This window comes from Hyaena hyaena, unplaced genomic scaffold, assembly GCF_003009895.1.
Source record: "Hyaena hyaena isolate Hyena2069 unplaced genomic scaffold, ASM300989v1 scaffold_563, whole genome shotgun sequence".
In the NCBI taxonomy this organism is placed as follows: Eukaryota; Metazoa; Chordata; class Mammalia; order Carnivora; family Hyaenidae; genus Hyaena; species Hyaena hyaena.
Genome location: NW_024081197.1, coordinates 1274850 through 1295395, shown reverse-complemented (window position 1 = coordinate 1295395; position 20546 = coordinate 1274850). Strand labels below are relative to the sequence as shown.

Genomic DNA, 20546 nt, shown 5'->3' with positions numbered 1-20546 from the left:
TTCCTTATGTTCATCTGTTTTGTATCTTAAATTCCACATATGAGTGAAATCATAATATTTGTCTTTAATTTATTTTGCGTAGCATAATACACTTTAGTTCCATCGACATTGTTGCAAATGGCAAGATTTCATTCTTTTTGATCATAAAGTAATATTCCATTGTATATATATACCACACCTTCTTTATCCATTTATTAGTGGATGGACATTTGGGCTCTTTCCATACTTAGACTATTGTCGATAGAGTTGCAACATTGGGTTGCATGTGTCCCTTCAAATCAGCACTCCTGTATCCTTTGGATAAATTCCTAGTAGTATAATTGCTGGGTGGTAGGGTAGTTCTGTTTTCAATTTTTTGAGGGATGTCCATACTGTTTTCCAGAGAGGCTGTACCAGTTTGCATTCCCACCAACAGTGCAAAAGGTTCCTAGAAAGAATACATTCTTCAACCAATTGTAGCAAACCTTTTACTCATATATCCAATGTTGTGTTATGGTCTTAATGTAGTTTCCAGATATCTTTGTCATCAGAATCTTCCATTTATATTCAATTCATTAGCCAAAGTTACAAACCTTACTGCTCTTACATAATGACACTCTTTTGTGAAATAAATATTAATTCAGACTATAATCATAATTATATAATTATTACTAATAACTGATAATCTAAAATTCATAATAGCTCCGTACCCGTTAGCTGTGTCAGCCATTTTCAAAATGATTATTAATATTTAAGGGCCATGAAAAAAATGAAAATTCTTTTTCAACTTATTTTTTTCAACTTAAGTCCCAGACAGAGAGAGAGAGATAATCCCAAGCAAGCTCTGCACTATCAGTGCAGAGTCCAATGCAGGGCTCAATCTCACAAACTGTGAGATCATGCATGACCAGAGCCAAAATCAAGAGACCTTAACTGACCCAGTCACCAGGCACCTCCTTAGTTCTTAACTTTTAAAGTTTCAGTTTTTGCATGTATAATATGGGTGCTATAGGAGAACCTATATCATTAGCATAATGTGGTGATTAAATGAAATATACAGCCTTTGTTCAGTGCCTACACGTATTAAGTACTCAAGAAGTGGTAGCATTTACCATTACATGTTAAATGTCCTAGTAAAGACTGAATCGGTTGTGAATACTGAGATTATTTCTTAGCTATTAAATATTTTTCTTAATTATTGTTGTGTAATTGCTTTATATGTAGTTTGGGACTCACCAAGATTCTTTTTTTGCCCCACAAAGCAGATTTCCTTATTTAACAAATCAGCCCAGTCAACAGAGATTATCATTTGAATCTTTATCTTTAGAAGACTGATTCTCCTTCTCTGCCTGACTTATTTCGCTCAGCATAACACCCTCAAGGTCATAGGAGGATTAGGAGGAACTTAACTGAGGAACAAGGGGGAGAAGAAGGGGGGAAATGGTGGGGGAAAGGGAGAGAGGCAAACCATGAGAGACTCTTGAATGCTGACAAAAACTGACGACTGATGGATGTGGGAGGGAGGAGGGGAAGGGCATGGAGGAGGGCACTCGTGGGGATGAGCACTGGGTGTTATGTGGAAACTAATTTGACAATAAACTATTTAAAAAATAAGAAGAAGAAGAAGACTGATTCTCCAAACTGGGACTAGAGATATCTATTCAGAGTAGCAAGATCCAACCATTGGACAATTTGTAATCTAGTAGAAACAACTATGGCTAATTAAGAGACAGCCTGTTGTATTCTAGGGCAGTTCTAGATTATAAGGGTAGCTGTGAATTATAGGGGTAACACAATGACTGAATTTTAAGGACTGGTCAATCCATGGAGATTTGAAGTGGGAAGATTACTGATCTGGAAAGTTTTCTCTGGCCTCTCCCATCAGGCCTCTAGAGACTGCCTTGAATTGTAAAGTGATCCTTTTTCTGGGTAGGTTCCAGAACATAAAGATAAGGATACTTTGGACTCTTAATAGCTTTATCATTCTCATATGCCTGCATACAAACCAATTCTGTTCTAACAATAGGAATTATATGTCATGATTTGGAAATGGGGCTAAGGGTTACTAGCTTCTCTGACAAATACTAGTGAGCTCTCTTTTCCTGTATAAAAAGTAAAAAGTTTACTGTTTTTGCTGTAGTAAAAAGCCCTATATTCAACTGATAATATTTTCCATAAGTTTTGGGGTATTTAAGGCTTTTTATTGGAAATTGACAAAATCGGAATGGGGCACATGGAGTTAACACTGCCTGTTTTCTTCAGTGGATTCATGCATAAACTTGGTTTTTTTCTTTTGAGAAAGGGTATAAATTTTAGATAGTTCAAATAACTAAGTTTGTTAAAACTATGGGAATTTTAAAATAATACAAGTTTATATTTAGTATGTTTTTTTTGTAGGTTTCTTCAGTTACTGGCGTGGCAATTTGGCAAATGTTATCCGCTATTTTCCAACACAAGCTCTAAACTTTGCTTTTAAGGACAAATACAAACAACTTTTCATGTCTGGAGTTAATAAAGAAAAACAGGTAAGTACATTTATTTTAGGCTTATTTATTTTTGAGAGAAAGAAAGCATGTGCATGATAGCATGAACAGGGGAGGGGCAGAGAGAGAGGGAGAGAGAGAATTCCAAGCAAGCTTTGCACTGAAGCACAATGCTGGGCTTGGTCTCACAAACCGTGAGATCATGACCTGAGCCAAAATCAAGAGTCAGACACTTAACCAACTAAGCTACCCAGATGCCCTGGTAAGTGCATTTTAATATCTATTATTTTCTAAGAAATAGTTGCATTTGTCTTTACCTGTGATGTTTTATTTGGGGAGGAGATGCTAAAGTGGTAGAAGAAATAGTAATTAAAACATAGTAACTTTTAACATATTTATTTGTATTAAGTTATAGAAACTATATACGAGAAACATAGAATTACATTGACTTTTACAAGTTTCTCTAAATCTCTTAACACGAATTTAATAACTAAGAGATCTTTTGTCCCAAGGTAATATTTGTCTGAATAAATATTAATTTTAAAATAATATACGTGTTATGATCACTACTCTACTTTATTAGGAAAGTTCGGCAAAAAAAAAACCATCAACACAGTGCCTGGGTGGCTTAGTCAGTTGAGTATCCGACCCTTAAATTTGGCTCAGGTCGTGATCCCAGAATCCTAAGATCAAGCCCCACATCTGGCTCTGCACTGAGCATGGAGCCTGCCTAAGGTCTCTCTCTTTCTCCCCCTTCCCCAGCTCCCATGCATGTGTGCCCTCTCTCTTTCTCTGTCTCCCTCTAATAAAAAAAATAAACGGGGGTCCCTGGGTGGCTCAGTAAGTTAAGAATCAGACTTCAGCTCAGATCATGATTTCTCAGTTCATGAGCTTAAGCCCTGTGTCAGGCTCTGTGCTGATAGCTGGAGCCTGGAGCCTGCTTCAGATTCTGTGTTTCCCTCTCTCTCTCTGCCCCTCCCCCATTCACACTCCATCCCTCTCTCTCTCTCTCTCTCTCTCAATCAAAAAATGAATAAACATTTAAAAAATTTTTTTGAAAAGCAGTCAACAGATATGTATTCCAAAATATCTGAGGTAATTAATTTCCTAAAGAAGTACATTGCTTCTTTTTTATGACTAAGGTTCTATTTAGCTGAGATTAAAGTACATAGGAAGGTCAAATCAAACAAAACAGGAAGCAATAAATTCAAAGTAGAAAATTCTTTTTTGTTTCTTTTTTTTGGTTTTTGCTTTTTTGGGATTTATTGAGAGAGCACATGAAATCTTGAGCTGGGGAGGGGTAGGGGAAGAAGGAGAGAGAGAATTTTGAGCAGGCTCCATGCCCAGTGCAGAACCTGATGCGGGGCTTCCTCTCACAACCATGAGATCATGACCTGAGCAGAAATCAAGTATCAAACGTTTAACCAACTAAGCCACTTAGGGCCCCTCCCTCCCTTTTTTTAATTGAAAAAGTTTTTTTCGTTTCAAAGTAGTCACTCCTTTGGTTAAAAAATTCCAATTTTAAATTTTCCTTAGATGAACTGTATGTCATTTATTTTGGTTTCTATCTGTTTTGTTGCCTCTATATACACTAAACCACCTACATTACTCTTAAGACCTCTTTTCCCTTACAAAGTCTCTCTTCCCCTTACCCTTAAAAAGTTTCTCTTTGCCTTCATTCTTTCTCATTTCCTCTTTCCCTCAACCAGCCAAAGCCAACCAACCAACCCAGCTGTCCTACCAGGTTCTATCTATCTATCAATCAATCATCCATTTATTTATTTATTTATTTAGTGAGATAAGGAGAAAGGGGTGGGGGCGGAGAGAGAGAAGCTTAGAAGCTTAAAATTTTTTAATGTTTATTTTTGAGAGAGAGAGAGAGACAGAGACAGAGCACAAGTGGGGGAGGGGCAGAGAGAGAGAGAGAGAGAGAAGGAGACACAGAATCTAACAGACTCCAGGCTCTGAGCTGTCAGCACAAATCCTGACATGGAGCTGAAACCCATGAATGGTGAGATCATGACCTGAGCTGAAGTCAGATGCTTAAGCAACTGAGCCACCCAGGTGCCCCTGAGAGAGAAAGAGAATCTTAAGTATGCTCCACATGTAGCATGGAGCCCTATGTGGAGCTTGAATCCACAACCCTGAGATCTTGACCTGAGCCAAAATCAAGAGTTGGATGCTCAACTGACTAAGCCACTTAGGTCTAGCAGGTTCTTTATAAAAGCAACTGTTTGTGGAACATTTCTTTGTTGCTATCTTCTTTAATTTCCTTTTATATCCTTTATTCTTTTTTTCACAATTTATATTTCACTAAGAAGTGTTTATGGAGTACTTTGCACCATCTAATATGTAGTGTGAAATATAAAGGTAATGAGGAAAATTCTTTAGACTTAGAATCAGAATGTCTGGATTTGGATTCTGCCACTGTGTTATTTAGCTTTGTGGGTTTTTGAAAGTCACATCTCTGATCCTTAGTTTCCTCATCTAAAAATTGGACATAATAATACTTCCCTCATAGTTTGTAAAGCTTAGATAACATTCATTATAAAGTGCTCATCACAGTACTGTGCTTAATGATAGGCACTCAAAAATATCCCTGTCTTTTCTAGCTGCTAGCTATAATAATTGGAACTTTCCTTGACTCAGAACCTGTATCAGAGGTTCCTGAGATCATCTTCATTTTTACTGATTAACTAAGGACTCAGAGAAGTCAAAAAAGCTATTGTACTCATTGTTTGTTTGTTGTTGTTGTTGTTCTTTATAGCAAAAAGGATATAGATTAAAATCAGCAAAGGGAAGAGGCAGCATAGAGTCCAGGGGAAACTAGATGCAAGCTTTCAGTAGTCTTCTCCTGGTAGAGTCCCATGACAGCACTTAATTCTCCCAGCAGCAGTGTGTGATAGTACATATGCTGTGTTGCCAATAGCATTGCTCACTTAAGCATTGGAGTCCAGGATTTTTTGGAGATACCAGTTGCATAGGCATGGACTGTGACTGTCCTTAGCTATGCAAACTCTAGCCACTGCTTCCTAACCCAAGAGATCAGACTCATATAAGTTAGCCCAATGTTCCAAGCATATAAAAACAGGCGTTTACCATAAATTCACATAATAGCATAAACTTTCTGGTGCAGCCCAAAGCCTAAGAAACCCATCAGCAGGATATTCCATGGGCTTAGAAGTTGTCTGGAAGGAACTAGTCAAGGGCTGGCCCTAAAGATCTCAGTATATGAAGTTTGGGCAGTGTAGGCCTGCTGAGTTAATTCTTTACTTAACAGCTGCCAACCCACCTCCCCCAAAAGATAATTTCTATAAGACTAAGCCAAATGGAGAATTTAATTCCTGAGTTAACCAGAATATTTGTTACTAACATCTATTCCTAACAATGTAAATTCACATTTCTCTAAAAGTTTTAAAGTTAACTTTGATCTTGGCTAAGTATTTTTAATAAATTTCAAATTAGCCTGAGATAACATCTTTGGTATTTCTATAAAGACATCCTGTCATATTTAGAATGCAAAGGTATTCAGTCACAGGTAAGAATGTAATATGTATTATTTACTAAATAATTTGGATATTAATGACCCTCTTCTGACTTTGGACATCAAAATTTTATCTCATCTTTGCCCATCACCCTAAAGTGAAGAAAAATAATTTAAAAAGAAAAATCAGTATTTTTGTTTTTTACCTGGTTTTAAAAAAGTAAGGAAGATAGAAAAAACAAGTACAATATGTGATTTTAAAAGTGATTGATGTGAGATGCCTGGATGGCTCAGTCGGTTGAGCGTCCAACTTTGGTTCATGGCTTGTGGGTTTGAGCCCTGCATAGAACTATGTGCTGAAAGCTCAGAGTCTGGAGCCTGCTTCAGATTCTGTGTCTCCCTCGCTCTCTGCCTCTTCCCTGCTCATGCTTGCTCTCTCTGTCTCTCAAAAATAAACATTAAAAAAAAGCGATTGATCTACCACAATGAGATAGCCCTACACATCTATCAGAATGGCTAAAATATTGACAACCCCAGATGTTGGTGAAGATGTAGAGAAGCTAGATCATTCCTATATTGCCGTTGGGACTGTAAGTGTTAACTGTCACTCTAGAAAAGAGAACAGTTTCTTACAAATTAAGCATGTGCTTATCATACAACCCAGCAGTTACACTCTTGGGCATTATCCCAGAGAATAAAAACGTACATTCACACAAAAACTAGTGTGTACAATGTTCACAGAAGCTTTTTTCATAATAGACCAAAATCTAGAATTAATCTAGATGTCCTTGAACAGGTGAATGGTTAAACTGTGATACATCACACTATGGAATACCTCTCAGCAATAAAGAGAAACAAACTGTTAATAAAACAAATATTGTATGATCCCTCTTAGGTATGTAGAACAGGCAGATTCATAGACAAAAAATAGAATAAGGGGCTAGGAGGAAAGAAAATGGGGAGTTTTATCTAATGAGTACAGAATTTCTATTTGGGACGATGAAGTTCTGGACGTAAGGAGTAGTAATGTTTTTATGATGTTGTGAATGTACCTAGCGTCATTGTATTATACACTTAAAAATAGCTAAAATGGTGGGGCGCCTGGGTGGCTCAGTCGGTTAAGTATCCGACTTCAGCTCAGGTCACGATTTCATTGTTCTTGAGTTTGAGCCCCGCATCAGGCTCTGTGTTGACAGCTTGCAGCCTGGCACCTGTGTCAGATTCTGTGTCTCCCTCTGTACCCCTCCGCCAGTCACACTGTCTCTCTTTCTCAAAAATAAACAAACAACAACAATTTAAAAAAAGCAAAAATGGTAATTTTTATGTTACATATATTTTACAACAAATTTTTTAAAAAGAGTAAACTTCTGAAATATACAGGAACTTTGGGTTAAAAAAAAATCTCAAGAATTATTTGTTTTCTGATTCCACTTATATAAAATTCTTGAAATACCAAAATCATTGAGATGGAAAACATAGTAGTGGTTGCCAGGATAGAGGTAGGTGGCTATGGCTATAAAAGGATAGCATTGAGGGATCTTTTATCATGAAACTGTTGACTGTGGTGGTGGTCACAGGAATCTGTATATATGATAACGCTGCATAAAACTAAATACACACACAAATGAATGCATGCAAAATGGGTGAAATCTGAAGAAGAAAAGTTTTTATCAATGTTGATTTCCTCTACTGTAGTTATGCCAGATACTACAATTGGAAATTAGTTGGAGGGTTTACAAATTCTCTCTGTATTATTTCTTAGGATTCATGTGAATATGTGATTGTTTTTTAAAAAATAACCATGGTGGGAGTTATACACCTACTATATAGTGTTTCATTGAATGTTCACCTCACCCTTTGAGGTAGTTATTTTTATCCTAAATGTACAAGTAAGGAAAGCAAGACTCAGAGCTGAGAGGACTTGACCAAGTCATTTGTTCAGGTCTTCTTCACCCCAAGCTCAGATTCTTCAACTGAACTCTACTCCTCTCTGAGCCGAGGGGACTGACTTGGTGAACCTTAGCTCAGCATGAGTAGAAAATGTCTCTCTGCCCTCTGTTAGCAGCTTCGAGCACAATCCTCAGCAGGGAAGACTAGAACTTCTCCCAGCTCTCCTTCATGCCCAGACAAGCTCTGTTAGAAAGAACCTTGGTCATAGGGCATATGTTCTTCAGTGCATCGTTGAGTCTGTTCACACAATATCTATTTGTCAATAGTTGAAAATAAACAAGATTGGGGCACTGGGTAGCTCAGTAGGTTGAGCATCTGACTCTTGATTTTGGCTCAGGTCATGATCTCAAGGTTCATGAGTTCAAGCCCCATAGCACAGAGCCTACTTGGGATTCTCTCTCTCCTTCTCTCTGCTCCTCCCCCATTCGTGCTCTCTCTCTCATGAAATTAAAAAGTAAACGAGAGAGAGGGAAAGAAGAGAAACAAGATTATTTCCCTCCAAAACCCTCAGATTATTTCATTTTCCTCTCCATCCCTGATTCCTCTCTTTGCCCTCTCCTTTTACAATGTAGTAATATCTGAATTTACTAATTTATAATAACTGAAACTCTCATTTAAATCAATAAATTACCTCCTCTGGGTCTATTTTATTTTCAAGCTTAATTGTGGAGGGGTAGGTTTTGTTACACAACCACTTGCAGGGTTATCATTCAACATAGATATTTCTTTTCTCCTTCTCCTTGCTTCTTTCATTCTTCCTTCCTTCTCCCTTTCTTTCTTCCATCAGAAGGTTGGCCACACTATCTATCCATGTTGTGCCTGCCTGTGTCATGTTTTCAAAGGCCCTGCTTCCACTGTCAGAAGTGTCATGGTTTGAATGATAAATTATATGATCGTCTACCCAGAAAGACATTGGTCTGCCTTCCTGGGATCCATGCATGTTTGACAAGTACTTTAAACCACTAAAAGGGTGTTTGTACATACATGATTTTTTTGGAAGATGATCTATAGCTTGCAACAGTCTCAAAAAAGACTGAGACCTAAAAATGTTATTTAATATCTTTTCCATTTTTGTCCTTACTGCTAATTGGCATAGAATTATAAAGTCACATTCCCAAGAAATAGACTCTGGCCCTGTTCACCTTTTTCTACCAGGTTACAGATTATCTTCTAGATTATAGATTAGCTACCTTGGGGTCAGATGCAATCTCCTGATCTATCTCTGGGTAATTATGAAACTTGTAAGTTTCACTCAAAAGGAGCCACAGGAGTCTGAGGACAGTATGTGGCATTCCTAGTACCTCATTAAACAAATATTTATTGAATATAGTAGTTATTTTGGGTAAGGCACTATGACTTGTGAAATAAATAGATGAATTCAGAATCCTGATGTCAGGGCACATGAGTGGCTCAGTTGGTTGAGTCTCTGACTCTTGATCTTGGTTCAGGTCATGATCTCATGGTTCCTGGATTCAAGGCAGATATTGGGATATTGGCCAGTGCAGTGCCTGCTTGGGATTCTCTCCTTCTCCTTCTCTCTCTGCCCTGCCCCATGGACATGCACACACTATTTATATCAAAATAAATGAATAAACATTTAAGAAATCCTGGCCTCAAAAAAATACAAACAACCAAAATGTCCATGAACTGAAGAGTGGATAAATAAAATGTAGTAAATCCATACACTGGAATATTATTTGGCAATAAAAGGGAATGAAGTGCTAATACCTGCTACACATGGAAGAACCTTGAAAACATATTGTTAAGTAAAAGAAGCCAGTCATGAAAGATTATCTACTGTGTTATTCTGTGGGTAGGAAGTGTCTTTAATAGGCAAATCTGTAGAAACAGAGTGGCTTAATGGTTACCTCGGACCCAGGGGGATGGGTTAGATGTGGAGTGACTGCTAATGGGTCTAGCATTTGGGGTGAAAATGTTCTAAAGTTGATGTTGGTTGCACAATTCCGAATATACTATCAATCAATTGAATTGTATGGTGAATTTACATTAGTAAATCGTATGATGTATTATTATTTTAATAAAGCTGTTAAATGCTAATCCTGACTTCAACAAATTTATAGTCTGTAGGAGATAAGATGTGTACAAATACTTGTAAATAGAAGAAAGTGATTGTGAACACTATTTAAATGAGAATCTGAAACATGTTGACACATTTTACATATTGGTCATAGGATTTGCCTTGAATTTTCTGAGAACTGAAGTATATGGAGAGATGATTACATACAGTTTTGGATGGGTTTGGAGATCAGAGGTTTTGTGGAAAAAGTTGAATTTGAATTAGAGTATAAATCAGTAACATTTTTGTTTAAAAAAGATAGGAAAAAAATGACAGAAAGGTCCTTCTAGGCCATGAGTTCCAAAGCTAGCTGAGACTTAAAACTATTGTTAGAAATAAAAGCCAGAGAGTAAAGCAAGAAACTGAACATGACTAGAATATTACTCATTTTAATGTATTTAAAATGGTTACAGTGGCCTTGGACCCTATGTTTTCTATAACTGATCCAATTCAAATATTCTTTTCTTCTCCATTAAGATCTAGATATTGAAAAGCAGTTTACTGGACCTACACAGGGCACATTTTAAATGTTTATCAAAAAGAACCTCAATAGCTTAGGGCACTGGGTGGCTCAGTTGGTTGAACATCTTGATTTCAGCTCAAGTCATGATCTCATGGTTCTTGAGTTTGGGCTCTGTGCTGGGCCTGTGCTGACAGCATGGAGCCTGCTTGGGATTCTCTTTTCTCCCTCTCTCTCTACCCCTCCCCTCCTTGCATATGCGTGCACATGTACTTTCTCTCAAAATAAGTAAACTTAAAAAAAAAAAAAAAAAGAACCTCAGTAGCCCATATGAACTAGTCGATTGGTAAGGCCTAACTTACATGCCACACAACTAATTGGTTTCAGCCAATTTTCATGTCAGCAGTTGAACGTAATATGTTTTTGAGCTGTTAAATTTTGAGCTGTTTAATATCAACTAAAATTATGAAGTGAAATTGTGGCATTATGAAGTATTGCCCCTCATACCAAAAAAGAATGTAACTAAAGCCTCGATAGGTACCTGATATTTTAGCCATAGCTAACACTAATACTTATTTGTTTGTTTGTTTATGTTAGAGCATGTGTGTGAGCAGGGGAGAAGGTCAGAGGGAGAGAGAGAAAATCATAAGCAAGCTCAGTGCTCAGTGCAGAACCCAACACAGGGCTCGATTCCATGACCCTGGAATCATGATGTGAGCCAAAATCAAACATCAAGTGCTCAACAAAGTGAGCCACCCAGGCACCCTCTAACACTATTATTAACAAAAAATTTATATAGTCTAAAGAGATAATTATTTTATATGGCCTCTTTTGTTAATTTGGGCTACTTTTGCTGGAGGCTATTAAAATATCTTGGAATTTCTGTGTGTCAGCATTTAAACTGTATCTCCCAGACTACCTGGAAAGAAACAGGCTTTGCAAACATGAAGGGAAATATTTTACATAATATGATATACATTATGATAGATGTTTATAAAAGCAGTTTGTAAATAATGACTTTTTAATCTTTATAAAAATAAGAATTTTAAATGTCATATTCTATAGTTTAATAACCACTTTTAATTAATATGTTTCAGTTCTGGAGATGGTTTTTGGCAAACCTAGCTTCTGGTGGAGCTGCTGGAGCAACATCCTTATGTGTAGTTTATCCGTTAGACTTTGCCCGAACCCGATTAGGTGTTGATATTGGAAAAGGTATAGAATTTTCAAAAATACTACTCTTCTTTCTTTGTGTTTTGAGTGAAGTATTATTTATTGTAGAGTTATACTATAGCAGCATGAAATACATTCTAACGATGCTCAGCATCCCTCCTCATCAGGGAAATACAAATCAAAACCACACTGAGATACCACCTCACGCCAGTCAGAGTGGCTAAAATGAGCAAATCAGAGAACTCTAGATGCTGGCGAGGATGTGGAGAAATGGGCACCCTCCTGCACTGTTGGTGGGAATGTAAACTGGTACAGCCCCTCTGGAAAACAGTGTGGAGGTTCCTCAGGAAACTAACAATAGAACTCCCTTATGACCCAGCAATAGCACTGCTAGGAATTTACCCAAGGGATACAGAAATGCTGAGGCATAGGAGCACATGTACCCCAATGTTCATAGCAGCACTCTCCACAATAGCTAAAACATGGAAAGAGCCTAAGTGTCCATCAGCAGATGAATGGATCAAGAAGATGTGGTTTATCTATACCATGGAATACTACATGGCAATGAGAAACAATGAAATCTGGCCATGTGTAGCAACATGGATGGACCTTGAGGGTGTTATGCTGAGCGAAATAAGTCAGGCAGAGAAGAACAAATATCATATGTTTGCACGTATAGGAGGATTAGGAGGAACTTGACGGAGGAACAAGCGGGAGAAGAAGGGCGGAAATGGTGGGGGAAAGGGAGAGAGGCAAACCATGAGAGACTCTTGAATGCTGACAAAAACTGAGGACTGATGGATGTGGGGGGGAGGGGGGGATGGGCATGGAGGAGGGCACTTTGGGGATGAGCACTGAGTGTTATGTAGAAACTAATTTGACAATAAACTATTTGTAAAAAAAAAATAAATAAAAAATAAATAAATAAAAATCTTATCTCAACCAAATGGTAGAGTAATAGGGCCTAAAGATTACTACTTTTTTCTTTTCCCTCAGAAGAAGGGAGGAGAAGGCCATTACTGCAGTAACAAAAGAGCAGATACAAAGACTACTTGTAACTTCCAGTGTTTTCCTTAGATCCCTCCAGGAACTTATTTCTGTTTCAACTATAGCTCCTCTCTAGGTTACAAACATAGTTCTAATCCCCAAAATTCCCTTTGCCTCTGTCCTTACCTATTTATCACATCTTGTGGGTTTTTTTGTTATTCTCTCATTTTGTTCTTAGATTGTTTTCTGAGCTTTTTGAGCAGATAGGAGATACATTGGGATCTTGCATGTCTAAAAATGTCTCTGTTTTACCCTTTTACTTAATGTTTGACCATATTTAAAATTCTAGCTTAAAGTCACTTTCTTTCACAATTTTGAAAACATTTCTCTGGACTGTTGTTTCTAATATTGCTCTTAAGTAACCTATCTTTTAACTGCTGATCCTTTTATATGTGACTTTTTTTTCTTTTTAATTACTTTCTGTCCCTAATGAACTTGAGATTTCACAATGATATATCTTTGTATAAGGCTTTTTTCAGCAGTTGTAGAAGTAACTCAATTGGTCCCATTAAGTCTGAAGCCTTGTGTTCAGGTCTGAGGATGGCAGAGGAAGGCACTTGGCTGCTCAAGGGTGAGAGGTTTTGAGCATCCAGATGTTAATTGCTTTCACCACAAGAGCAATACTCTAATTTCTAAGTCTTTCTGAAGTTTTTGGGGTAAAGCAGCTTGCTTTTTTCTCTGCAAGAAAGTTTCTTTTCCTGCTCTACTGAGTAAGTTACCACTCTTCCGTTTCCTTTCCATCTTGCTGATATTTGTAGATTTCATTCTATGTCAGTGTATTGTTCTTGCCTATATGGCTTTAAGCCTGTTTTATTCTTTTATTACCATTTTATAGAATTTCTTAAGAAAGCAAGAGATTTGTTTGACAAATTCTAATTGAGTACCTCCGTGATCCAGGCCCTGCCTCAGATATGAGATGAGAGGCATACATATAGATACCCCACATAAAACATGGAGCTCATGGTACATGACCCATGTACCTTATGGTCTAGGGGAAAACACAGGTAATTAAAAAAATGAATAAATGACTAAAATATACTGTCATTTAGCAATAAATAACATGAAAAAATATTTAGGAGCAGGGAGTGACATCAATTTTAGATAAGTGATCAGAGAAAATGTCTTTAGGGGTAGCAGTTTAAGCAAAGAAGAAAATATGAGTTCCATCTATCATGTTTAACTGACAGTCCAAACTTTCTTATTATTGCTAATAAAGTGAAAAAAAAATTCTCTTATTTTTAGTTCAGTTGTGTAATTTTCTTTCTCACAATTGGGAGAATTTAGTTTATTTTGAAAGGTTATATGCTATATACAATATCTTTAAAATATTGTCAAGGAGTTCTAGGTGAAGGGGAAATAAAAATGAAACCAGCAAATACTAGAAAAATATAACTCATCTAAAATATTAATCCTTAAAGTTGCTAGTTTTTGGTTTTGTCTTTTTGCTGTGTCTGTCTTTCTGCTCTTCAACTTCAAGCAAGTTGTGGAGTATTTTTATTTTATTTTCTGAACCCCAGTTAGTAGCTTCTGGTAATTTTATTGAAATGTTTTAAGGCAGTCAAATTGGTTGAAATATATTGCTTTTATTTACGTTTCTTTTTTTTTTTTTAAGTTATTTTGAGAGAGTGTGTGTGTGAGCAGAGAAATAGGGGGTGGGGAGAGAAAGAGAGAGAGAGAGAGAGAATGAATCCCAAGCAGGCTCTGAGCTGTCAGCACAGAGACCGATGTGGGGCTGGATCCCATGAACTGTGAGATTATGACCTGAGCTGAAATCAAGAGTCAGATGCTTTACCAACTGAGCCACACAGGAGCCCCTAGATTGCTTTTATAAGAGATTAATATTTTCAGTTAAAATCTTTTAATATACTATTTGAGATCCTAATTCTCTTTAAACAAATGAGAGAATTTTCATTTGTGTTTTTTTTATTAGAAAGATTGCTAAATGGCAGTTTCAGATCATTTAAATCCGTAAAATTAATTACTATGATTAAAGTGTTTATCTGATATATAATGTTGCTAATACATTTTGAATGGTTTTATTTTAGGTCCCGAAGAGCGACAATTCAAGGGTTTAGGTGACTGTATTATAAAAATCGTAAAATCAGATGGAATTGTTGGTTTGTACCAAGGGTTTGGTGTTTCAGTTCAAGGCATCATTGTGTACCGAGCTTCCTATTTTGGAGCATATGACACCATCAAGGTAATTTGGGGCTTTAACTGCTATATGTTAAATACCTGGTTTGTTTCTTTTTATTGTTTTAATTAGTAGTTTGTTCATCAGATATGTTTACTTTTAATTATGGAAATAAAACTAAGTGATGAAATAAGGGACATTATAGAATTTTGTTTAACCTTGGTTTTCCTATAACCTTATTAAATTATAACTCTATTATGGATCTGACTTTAGATATAAAGCATAAACCCAAACATTTAGTTTTTGTGCTGTTTGCAACTGAACGACTCACTATATATCTTGTTACAAATAGAAAACATGCTAATTAGGCTTACATCGTAATCAAATCTTTAGCATATAGAAAGGCATCTTCTAACAGTTTTTCTAATTTTACATTCACTTTATTGTCACTTTCTTACCATAAAGTAGTAAAGAGGAAGATTGTAATTATAGCTGCCATTTTTTGAGTTACTACTTAGTTCTAGGAACTTTAAGTATTTTCTTACTATTTCCTAGAATACCTTTTTTTTTTTTTAATGTTTTATTTATTTCTAGGAGAGAGAGAGAGACAGCGTGAGCAGGGGAGGGTCAGAGAGAGAGAGAGTGACAGATTCTGAAACAGGCTGCAGGCTCTGAGCTGGCAGTCAGCACAGAGCCCGACGTGGGGCTCGAACCCATGAACCGCGAGATCATGATCTAAGCGGATGCTTAACCGACTAAGCCATCCAGGCGCCCCTAGAATAGCTTTTAATATCCTCATTTTAAAGTAAACAACCTAGGAATTGTTAAGTAATTTATGTTAAGTGGCAAACAAAAATCCCATGCTCTGTCACTTCTAAAAAGAAGCAATGAAATTAATATCAGTATTATTTACCAAATAAGATTAAAACTTGAGGGAAATTTTGTTTTACATATTGTCTCTGCCTTCCCTCATTAGTATAAATGTAATTGTTGAAGGTCATTTTTTTTTTAAGTTTATTTTGAGAGAGAGAGCGAGTATGAGTCAGGGAGGGGCAGAGAGGGAGAGAGAATTCCCAAGCAAGCTCAGTGCTGTCAGCATGGAATCCAAAGCCTGACTCAGGGCTAAATCTGAACTGTGAGACTGAGCCAAAGTCTAGAGTTGTGACGCTTAACCAACTGAGCCACCAAGGTGCCCTGAAGGTCATTTTTATTGTGGTCTGGACATGTTACTTTTAGTGTAGTATGTAGTTTTTAGACAGATTAAATTAATGGAAATGAACATGCTCTGATGTGTTTATTTAGTCATGGAAAATTTTATGCGTGTTCTCCCTCAGCTTTTCTCTATTATCACCTGTAGTAGTTGTGAAATGTAGGAGTGTTTCTTCACTAGCTTAGAGTTTTAAAGCTGCTTATCAAAGATCTGTTGATGATATTATCAGGCATTCTTTAATTTTAACTCTATGAGGAAGAGCCATGGAAGAACTTTTTTGGTTACTGGCTGCTATCTTCCCTAGTGTTTGCCATTAATAACAAATCTCTGGTAAGAGCAGGTATGCTTTCTTCTTTCAGATATGCTTTTAAAGTGAAGCCATGCACAGCATACCTCTTTCTTATTGATCTCCTAATATTATTTTAATCTTTCCATATTAAATCTGTTTTGTTGCATTTTAAGTATAACTGAACCCTCTTTCATTATAGGAATTATTCTTTGACTTAATGATTTAAGGTATTTAGAAAATTTAGACGGTTACTTGACACGTTTTTCTTTCCTAGGGCTTATTACCAAAACCAAAGGAAACCCCATTTCTTGTCTCCTTTTTCATTGCTCAAGTTGTGACCACATGCTCTGGAATTCTCTCTTATCCCTTTGACACAGTTAGAAGACGCATGATGATGCAGGTATTTTATGTTATTATTTGTGAACCTAATTGAATGTTCCAATATCTTTGATATTTAAGTATAAACTTATTCAGATTTTAGATAAATTGTAGCTAAAAGGCAGGACATCTGTCAGTTAAGTGACTGACTTCGGCTCAGGTTATGATCTCACAGTCCACGACTCTGAGCCCTGCATCAGGCTCTGTGCTGATAGCTTGGAGCCTGAAGCCTGCTTCAGATTCTGTGTCTCCCTCTCTCTCTGCCCCTCCACTGCTCACACTCTGTCTCTCTCTCAAAAATAAATATTTTAAAATGGAAAATTAATTTGCATATAGGCTATGGATTAGGTAAATGATATCTATCAATGTTATATTTTCTGATTTTGATAACTATACTCGGGATATGCAAGAAAATATTATTAGAAAATACACATGGAAGTGTTTGAAGGTAAAGGACATGATAATCTGCAATTTACTATCATAATAATTCAGAAAAAAATTGTGGGTGCATGGGGTTTTAAAGCCTTTTTTTTTTTTTCATGTTTATTTTTGAGAGAGAAAGAGGGGGCTGCAGAGGAGCATAGAGAGAGGGAGACAGAGGATCCAAAGCAGGCTCTGCATTGACAGCAGAGAGCCCAATGCAGGGCTTGAATTCATGAACCATGAGATCATGACCTGAGCCGTATTTGGACACTTAACCAACTGAGCCACCGAGGTGCCCCTAGGGGGTTTAGGTATATGTGTGTATTGCTAGGACTGCCATAACAAAGTACTAAAGACTGGATGGCTTAAACAACAGAAATTTATTTTATCACAGTTCTGGGGGCTAGAAGTCTCAATGAAAGTGTCCATCAGGGCTGATTTCTTCTGATGATCTTTCTCCTTTGTTTGTAGATGGCTGTCTTTTTCCCTGTGTCTTTCTATGGTCCTTTTTCTGTTTCTCTTCTGATAAGGATGGCCAAATTGGGTTAGGGCCTACCCTAATGAACTCATCTAATCTTAATTAACTTTTTAAAGACTCGATATCCAAATTTAGTCACATTCTGAAGTACTGGGGATTAGGACTTCAGTATATGAATTTTGTGGGGACACAGTGCAACCCATAATAGTACTCTTTAATTTTTGTGTTTACATTTATATTCTACAATTTTGTTGAACCCTATTTATTCCAAACGCTAATCTAGATTATATCTACACTCTGAAGTTGCGCTGTTGTTTTTTTTTTAAAATAGGTATATGATCTGCAAATAATACTAGGTTTCTTCCCCTTATCAGTTCTTGCACTTAAAAAAATTTTTTTTAATGTTTATTTATTTATTTTGAGAGAGAGAGCCAGAATCCCAAGCAATCTCCACACTGCCAGTGCAGAGCCTGATGTGGGGCTCTATTCCACAAACCGTGAGATCATGACCTGAGCTGAAATGAAGAGTCAGACACTTAATCAACTGAGCCACCCACGCACCCCAATTCTTGTACTTTTTCTTTTTCTTGCCTTTCTGCACTGGCTGAGACTTCTTATTTAGTGTTAAAGTAAAGAAGTAATAACTGGCAATCTTTTTTGCTACCCTTATGTCTTCATTGAATGTCTTCAATGTTATATAAATTAATTCAGCTAGGGGAATCCGCATGGCTCAGTCAGATAAGCATCTGACTTCGGCTCAGTTTTGTGAGTTGAGCCGCATGTCAGATTCTCTGCTCTTAGTACAGAGCCTGCTTTGGATCCTCTGCCTCCCTCCCTCTCAGCCCCTCCCCCCACTGACTTGTGTACTCTCTCTCTCAAACATAAATAAAATAATCATTTTAATTTTTTTAATGTTTTATTTATTTCTGAGAGAGAAGAGACAGTGTGAGAAGGGGAGGGTCAGAGAAAGAGGGAGACACAGAATCTGAAACAAGCTCCAGGCTCTGAGCTGTCAGCACAGAGCCTGATGCGGGACTCGAACTCCCGAACCGTGATATCTTGACCTGAGCCGAAGTCAGATGCTTAACCGACTGAGCCACCCAGGCACCCCTAAAAAACATTTTAAAAATAAAGTAAATCTGTTTAAAATTTTTAAAAATGTTAGTTATGGGGTTTTGTAGTTATCCTTTATCATTTGACTGTTCCCATCTGTCATATGATTGGGTTGTAGTAATTTTTAATCATGAGTGGTGGTCATGCTTTTCTGTAACTATTGAGATGATTGCATTTTTTATTTGTTAACCTATTGTATACATTACTCTGTTTTCCAGAGCTAAACAAATCCTGTGTGCCTGGGATAAACCCAGCTTGTCATTAAGTTGTATTTTATATTTCTAGATGGGTTTGCCTTGCTAGTTTTTGTTTAGGAATTTTGCATTGTTTCAGTGATTTTGGCTTATAATTTTTCCTTCCTGTAACAAGGTTATGCAAGGCCTCATAAAACATGTGGAAGAGTCTTCCACTTTTTCTCTTCTCTAGAATAACTTCTGTAAGATTAGAATTGTTAATTGAATGTTTAGTAGGGATCACATTTGAAGCCATCTGGACACATGGTTTTCTCCAAAAAAGGATGTTCAACAACTAATCGGATTACTTTAATGAAGTTCATGTGTTATTCCAATGTTTTATTTTTTTATTCTGTTGGTAAATTATGCTTTTTTAGGAATTTGTCTATTCTGAGTTTTCAATTATCATGCAGTTGTTTGTAATATCATCTTGCTTTTTCTTAATCTCTGGATCATCTACAGTGACATTACATTTAATGTTTCAAATAATTTTGGATCCTTTCTTTTTCGTCAAACAGTGTTTCTAAAAATTTTTCAGTAATATATTTCAAATAACTAACTTTGACTTTGCATGCTTCCTGTTATATTTATTTCCTATTTTCTTTATTTCTATGGGCTGTTTCTATGGGCTTATTTCCACTTTCTCTAGGTTTATTTTCTAAATATGTTTAGATTGTTCATTAATTTTCAGCCTTTCCTTTTCTAGTATTTCAGAGTCATTAATTTTCTTATAAGTTACTACTAAAGTTTCATCCTAGTTAAAGAGTTTTGTAGTTATTATGAGGTTTTTTTTCTCAGATATGTTTTTTTAATATCCAGACATTTGATATTTTTTCTAGTTTTCATTTTTGCTATCGATTTCTCACTTAATTGCAAAGTAGTGAAAGGGTAAATCATACTATGTGATGTCATCTTTTGAACTTTGTTAAGCCTAATATGTGGTCAGTTTTCAAGATGAGAATTCTCCAACCACTGAGTACAATATTTAATATATGCCCATTGACTCAACATACTTACTCAATACAGTGTTAATTTAATCTATCCTTAAGTACTGAAAAAAATCTGTTTTAAGATGAAAGATATTAAAATAGTGATAAACTATTTGTCTTTTTTTACATAGAGTGGTGAGGTTGAACGGCAATATAAAGGAACTTTAGACTGCTTTGTGAAGATATACCAACATGAGGGAATCAATGCATTTTTCCGTGGAGCCTTCTCTAATATCCTTCGTGGTACAGGGGGTGCTTTGGTGTTAGTACTATATGATAAAATTAAAGAACTCCTTAATATTGATATTGGAGGTAGTTCATCAGGAGATTAAATTAAGAAATGCATATATTTAAGCTGTTAAACATACAAATTATATAGCTGCCATTTGTATACAATTTGATAGTGTGTTATTACTGTCAGTATTTTTTAGAGTGCTAATTCTACAATAAAGCATATGCATTTTCAAGGATTTTAAATACTAAAAATCAGATAAATGTGGGTTTGCTTCCAACTTAGACTCAAACTCAATGTGACATTTTACTTATAAGTGTTATGTTATTTCTGTGTTTAAAATAAAATGCTTTTCTTTTGTGATGGAAAATTAAAATGTGTAATGTTAAAATCTAAGAAATGCACGTATATTCT

At 36.3% G+C, this 20546-nt stretch overlaps 1 protein-coding gene across 1 annotated transcript in view; it reads left to right on the top strand.

Moving 5' to 3' along the window:
- The window catches only part of SLC25A31 (solute carrier family 25 member 31), a 28923-nt gene extending 8454 nt beyond the window's left edge, over positions 1 to 20469 (top strand). The window contains exons 2-6 of the mRNA XM_039256266.1: positions 2377 to 2504; positions 11531 to 11648; positions 14699 to 14853; positions 16561 to 16686; positions 20032 to 20469. Coding sequence (XP_039112197.1) covers positions 2377 to 2504; positions 11531 to 11648; positions 14699 to 14853; positions 16561 to 16686; positions 20032 to 20232 — 728 coding nt within the window. The 3' untranslated portion in view covers positions 20233 to 20469. The remainder of the gene's footprint in view (positions 1 to 2376; positions 2505 to 11530; positions 11649 to 14698; positions 14854 to 16560; positions 16687 to 20031) is intronic.
- The last annotated feature ends 77 nt before the right edge of the window (positions 20470 to 20546 follow it).